General features: G+C 42.4%; 1 protein-coding gene and 1 long non-coding RNA gene across 2 annotated transcripts; one reads left to right on the top strand and one right to left on the bottom strand.

The window, feature by feature from the left end:
* Window positions 1-260: 260 nt before the first annotated feature.
* LOC106816669 (neuferricin-like) lies at window positions 261-2,523 on the bottom strand (the record flags this gene model as incomplete). The annotated part of the gene is given in 4 exon segments (XM_014821292.1): window positions 261-1,309; window positions 1,450-1,559; window positions 2,207-2,283; window positions 2,383-2,523. Coding segments are annotated over 4 exon segments (545 nt in total), but the record flags the coding sequence as incomplete, so codon positions are not given.
* A 299-nt stretch (window positions 2,524-2,822) lies between these two features.
* LOC106816670 lies at window positions 2,823-3,783 on the top strand. Its single transcript, XR_001394922.1, has 3 exons — window positions 2,823-2,888; window positions 3,427-3,457; window positions 3,693-3,783. It is a non-coding gene; the product is annotated as an uncharacterized LOC106816670 (long non-coding RNA).
* Window positions 3,784-6,802: the final 3,019 nt, after the last annotated feature.

Raw genomic sequence — 6,802 nt, 5'->3', positions numbered from 1 at the left:
AATAGTCAATTGCGACAGAAGTTATTATTTATTTTATAGATAGATGAATAGATGGAAAGCTTAGAGAGAAAAAACCTGAACTCTGCAACAGGTGGCGCTGTTACGATATCGTTATCCGGGTAGGTGACTGTTATTCAAGGCCAAACAGTGGCGTGTTTCTAGTGTACATGTGTCGTTCTGATTCATGTGCCGTGGACGTATGTCAGGGGTAAGAAATTGTTTGACAACAATATATAGAAGACCGATATGTACAGAATATATATATATATATCTGTGTATATATATATATATATGTATGTATATAGGGAGAGCGAGAGAGAGATCAACAATAGGGCAATAGGACATTATTTTATAACTGACTTAAACCATCTTAGTGCAACATTAAAAGATTTTACCACTAACGATCCAGCCGCACATGTACAGGAAATCTGACTCTAATAGTCATGTTTTCTTGTTACACCGATGACCAATTATAGGTGTTAATAGGGTGTGTACTCATTTAGTCCCACAGAACTTCAATATTGCTTCAATATTCCCCAGCTAATAAGCAAATGTTTTACGCTAGTGAAACCTTCACTAAGCCTAGCATTTACAACGTATAGAGAAGACAGTAAATATAACAATATATTCTTAGATACCCCATGTGAAGATTGGGTACACGGAAAACGTTGTAGCAAAATCACCATCCTAATTTAATACTCTTCCTACTAGCCGTACATGTTTGATAACAGCTAAATCATGTCACACACTCTTCGTCACCGGTACGAGAGCTTTGAGCAATATTTGCACTTAATAGCTGTATGCAACTATCATATTTTTCATGATATGATCAAGTATTTTCATGATTTCAACAGCAAGCTCAGTGCCTGTGCAATCTTGCACTTGCACACACACTATTCTTTCTAACAGACAGGAATGTGTATATGCAACCATATCACAGTCAAGAAACGTTGCAGGTTAGAAATGTTATTGCTAATGAAACAGAAAAGGGTGGGTGTTCCAGCACTACATGGAATTGTGTTTGAAGGCAACCGGCCACCTGCATAGCTAACCAATGCCAAACCCTGTTCACCTGATGATGCTATATGCACATTATTCGTTGGGCAATGGGCAGCTTTCCACTACGGAGTCGCAGTTATCATACTCCTTGAGGTTGGGGTTGTCTAGATCTCCGCGATCGTCATGGTCTGCAGCCTCTGGTCGGTCAGACGCTGGTCCGGTCGTGCGAATACAGGCGCAGCGATACTGACCACTGGCTGGCTTAAACAGTTTCCGCGGCACACCCGCCCAGTCTCTTTCAATACCACCACTAGAAAATATTTGCAATCACAAAATCAATGCTATGTCGTAGTTAATGTAGCAATGTTAGTGGTATCACTGCATTCATTAAAGTGCCAATATCAATGCAAAGTGACATTTCTTAATACAAGCTTGGTGAACGGCAGATACCTCTTTGTTGAACACCAGACGCGACCGCCTTTGTCCTGTGACCATTCAGAATTGCACGGTGGATATATTTTCTTTTCATCTGCTTGTGCCTGCTTCCACTGATGTGCACTCTGATGATCAAATATTAAATTTATTAGGCCCATTACTCTAATGATAAATTAGGTAACACACGCAATGTGACTTATTATTCAGTCTGTTCATCAGCAATTACACAGTCTGTGTTAAGATCTAGTTTAAATAAGATATAACCAACTGGTTGAACTATTTAACAGTTTTCTTTCCTTATCCATTCCTCCCTTCATTTTATAACGAATTCGCGCCTCTCTCTCTCTCTCTCACTCACTCCATTATATACATCTAAAGATATGTGTAAACTGGTTCATATTGAAATATATCCTATTTTTAACATACCTTCACAACAGTTTCGATCACTGTCAGCGATCTTTATCAAGTGACCTAGGTCATCATAGGTGGCAGTCGACATCACGCGGATACTACGTCATCGACTGCCACCTACGATGACGTAGGTCACTTGATAAAGATCGCTGACAGTGATCGAAACTGTTGTGAAGGTACGTCAAAAATAGAATATATTTCAATATGAACCAGTTTACAGTTATCAACTAAATATCCAATGAATTTATTTCAATATCTATAGATATGCACTCTTTATCTTATCAGGAGTGAATAATAATATATCTATTATTATTCACTCCTGATCTTATCTATCAATCGAGTTGTAATCTAAGGTGTGTACCTTTAGGGCCTTGCGGTAAGCATGAATCTTTTCAGTGGGTTTTCCTAGTTCATCATAAAACCAACCCCGCACCTTACCTGTCAACAAAACATGTTATAACAGGTCAGATGGTTGGTTAGAAAATTGATTAGTTATCATATAATATACTGTTATCTTGAATGCACAGATAAACATACCAACATATTTATAATCTTTCTTGTAGAATTTCTCCCATTCTTCAAGTCCTAAATAGTCTTGGTGGGAAAGACCATCTACTTCTGGAATCAGACCATCGGCATCAAACTGTCCTGTTACAAATGCTCTTGTACCATCCTTTCCTGTTTAGAAAAATCAAGCTTTAGATACAAATTTGAGGATCTATACAAAGCAAGCATAGCTGTAAGATGTAAGTTGTAACACCATTAGCTTCATCATGAATATATGTGTACTATCTGTGTAGTAATTAGAGCAGGAGAGCCACGGACCATCAGTGTTGCAGCAGTGGTTATAGCATTTCACTTCAAAACTGTGAGTTCAAATAGTAGCCAGAGTAATCAATCTTCTCAAGGGCGCAAATCCACTTTAGGCACCTTAGGTATCACGAAGTGATGCACAGATTTCTGTGTATCATCAACTGATGCACAGATAAGGTTATCCTCAACCTGGACAGGGTTATGCCCAACCTGGACAAGCCTATCCACAAGTAAGAGCTTTCTTGCTGGGGGAATTAATTTGAAATTCTTTGATGAGATAATAATAGGAATAGAGTGGAAATGTTTATTATGGGCAGTGATGAAAATTAACACTTGCCCAGTTGCTCAAGGCAAGTTAAAATAATTTTGGGCCTGGAATTTTATCAGAAGGTCGCACAGAATGTGAGGATTTGTTTGCAAAGGTAAACATTCCATAATCGGTGGAATCACTATGGTTTACGTGCTGTGATTACATCAGTACAATTCGCTTACCGTTCCCAGCACATTTTTTGACCACTGAAATAAACACTGTACTTCAATCTATACCTAAAACTTCTAGAATTACTTTTTGGGCCCAGCTGGCTACTACTTTTTTGGGCAAGTTTTTATCACTGCTGATCATGCATCCTCTTTTTAAGTAACTGCCATTTTCCAAGTCTTCTATGTTTAGGTTATCTGGGAAATTTTTCCAGTTATTCTGAATCTTGCCTGTATAGTGGTGTTTTGTGCTGTTGTAACCAATACTGATTCTGTGCTCCTGTTATGCAGGGTCAAGGAATTCCACCACCTACTGCTCCAGGTAATGTTTATGTGTGAATGATGACGATGTAATTGTATCGTAAGATATAATGCAATGTAATTGTATCGTAAGATATAATGCAATGTAATCGAATTAGGTATTGCCCATCCTAGCTTATCCAATGCTTGAATACCATTGCCGTCCCATCAATAAAACTATTGATTTAGAAACAGAATATATACTGCATTGTTTGTCAACATGTGTGAGTTATTGACGGGTTGTTGATTATCCACAGCGCCATGGCAACCTGGGTCAGGAGGGCCGCCTGCCCAAGGAGCCAACAATCCAGCCGACTGTGTGGATGAAGATTCGAGTAGACCCGCGCCAACAGCACCACCGATAGATCCATCTCTGCTACCTACGCTTCCTGGATACGACGTGTCTGTGAATGATGGAGGAGGTACGTTGTACAACTACTCCTAATCATTGCAGAGAAAAGATAGATATGCTATGACAGTGTTTCCTCTGGAAAAAATGTACATGAGGTAACACGGTGGAAAAAGTTAAATCCTTCCCGCGCCAGCCTTCATACGCATAGCGTATAGTTACAGGCGCATAGGGCGGTGCCTATCTCCGTTTCTGTAACTCTGAGGCCCTGCAGCTGCTTTCACAGTAAATGCTACAGTAGGGGGTTAGTCCACTGTAGCACTGCAAGTTAACTTGCCACACTCTATCTCTATTTGCTGAATGCTAAGCAGAGAAGCCGTGTGTACCATTTCTCAAGTCTTTGGTATGACCCGGCCGGGAGTTGACCCCCGACCTTCCACATACGAGGCGAGCACTCAATCATTGAGCCATCGCAGTGGTGATTGGTCAGCCAACACGGTGGAAACTGGGGGATAATTTTTTTTCTCAAAAAATGATGCAGTTTGGTACGACTAAGCCACTATAAACCACAAAACCGCCATAGTAGGAAATAAACCACTATAGATAGAGTAACTAACTAAACTTCAGTACAATATAGAGTCATTTCTCATTTGTAAGAAAGTAAGCATGATCTAATTTAGATATTTAAATTTATTTCACACAGAATTTAATCAATGAATTTGCTTGTTAAAAAAAATAGTTTAGTTAGGGTTAGGGTAAAAAAATTTGTCTAAATAATAGATCTAATATACATATACAGGGTGCAATTTTCTGCCCATAAAACCATTCTCTATGTGGCGTTTATATTCTACGAAATCTCACCAAGAAAGATACGCAGTGGACGTGGACTGATACGCAGAATAAGGCGTTTATGGACGTCAAACAGATGGTCACCAGTGCTCCAGTCTTGGCATTCTATAACCCAGAGAAGGAACTAGTGCTGGAAAATGATGCATGTGATAGTATGGTTTAGGCGCAGTGCTCATGCAGCAAGGGCGCGCAGTGGCTTATGCAAGCAGGTCGCTGACGGATACTGAGGGCCGATATGCGCAGATAGAAAAAGAAATGCTGGCAGTGACATTCGGGTTAGAGAAGTTTCATCATTACACGTATGGTAGACGGGTCAGAGTGGTAACGGACCACAAACCTCTGGTGGCTATCCTGTCCAAGCCACTTTCTAAGGCACCAAAGAGATTGCAATCACTAATCATCAGGACACAGAAGTATGATTTTGAGCTTATCTATAGACCAGGAAAGTCTATTCCTGTGGCTGATGCTCTATCACGTGCTCCGCTCCCTGACGTGACGATCACGGGAGCAGAGTCGGTGAGCAACGTTTCTTTGCTACCCATAAGAAGGGAACGACTAGAGGAGTTACGTGCTGCAACTGAGAGAGATGTCGCACTCTCGGCATTAAAGATCACGATATTGGAGGGGTGGCCAGAGGATAGGTCACGCCTGCCTAGTGCTGTAACACCTTACTACAGCTATAGAGATGAGCTGACGGTACAGGACGGCGTCGTACTAAGAGGGGAGAGAGTGGTGATACCGATGGGTATGCGACCTGAAATTAAGCGGAAGCTACATACCGGACACTTGGGAATAAATTCATGCCTACGTAGAGCTCGTGAACTTGTGTTTTGGCCTGGGATGTCAGCTGAAATTCGGCAGTTTGTCGAGGGTTGTAGCAGTTGTGCGACGCACAGCGATAAGCAGGCCCCGGAGACTCTACACATGCATGATGTACCAGGTCGAGCATGGGAAAAGGTAGGGACGGACCTACTAACATTCGAGAACAGAGCATATCTAGTCACTGTTGACTATTATAGCAACTTCTTCGAGCTAGACTACTTGTCAGACACGGTGGCTGAGACTGTAATTGGAAAGATGAAGCACCACTTTGCAAGGCACGGAATTCCCGATATTGTCATAAGCGACGGAGGACCGCAGTACACCTCAGACATGTTTAAGCATTTCAGTAAGACGTGGGGATTCACGCACGAAATCACGAGTCCAGGAAATAGCAAGGCTAATGGGGCTGCGGAGGCTGCAGTAAAAATAGCCAAGAGAATGATGAAAAAGTGTAAGACGTCTAAAGAGGATCCCTTCATAGGGCTGTTGAACTTGAGAAATACTCCGACAGAGGGAATTTTGACCAGTCCGGTACAGAGGCTGTTTGGTAGACAAACGAAAACGCTCATTTCGACAACTACCAGCAAGCTAGAACCGATGCGTCATGACCCCGGGAAAGCTGAGAGGTACAGGATGGAAGACAGGAGATGGGAAGTGGCAGATCGTCTCAATCGAGGGAGAAGGGACTTGAAACCCCTCAGAGTAGGCGAACATGTAAGGATGCAACCTATTCAGAGAGGTCACCGTGAATAAAAAGGTGCGACTGTCACGCAGCAGCTTAACAGTCGAAGGTATGAGGTGAGAGCACCAGGCGGACAACGCTATAAGAGGAACAGGCAGTTTCTCCGTGTCTCTCGGGCAGATGGCGATCAACGAGCACCACGGCATCCACCCGGGCAAGTACCGGACCAGCAGCATCCTGGTCCGGCAACCAGTGTTGGCAGCCCAGTGGAAGCATGCTCCAAGCAGATCCACCTGGAGAATCCAACGATGGAAGCTACGGAGCGGGCAGAGTCAGGTGCTGCAGATTCGACAACCGCGGAGAAAGGAGACGCCGCATACCGTACGAGATCAGGAAGAAGCGTGAAGAAAGTGAAGCGGCTCAATTTGTAATCGTTATCATTGTTCAGCGTAACGGTCCCCCAGTATTACGTTATTGGTTAGGACTTAGGAGTGATAGATTCACTTAGAGGCAGACACGTTTATCCGATAATTCGATGTCAGCATTGACACACATGTATAATTTGACAGTTGTAAGAATCTCATTTGTATAAGGGGAAAGATGTTGCGTGATGGTAGATTTGAACTATGTCGGCCCACAGGTGGAGCTATGGTCACTGGGCATAT

This window comes from Priapulus caudatus, unplaced genomic scaffold (genome assembly GCF_000485595.1).
Source record: "Priapulus caudatus unplaced genomic scaffold, Priapulus_caudatus-5.0.1 Scaffold1449, whole genome shotgun sequence".
NCBI classification, from domain to species: Eukaryota; Metazoa; Priapulida; class Priapulimorpha; order Priapulimorphida; family Priapulidae; genus Priapulus; species Priapulus caudatus.
Note: the sequence above shows the minus strand (reverse complement) of the source record. Positions and strands in the feature narration are given on the sequence as shown.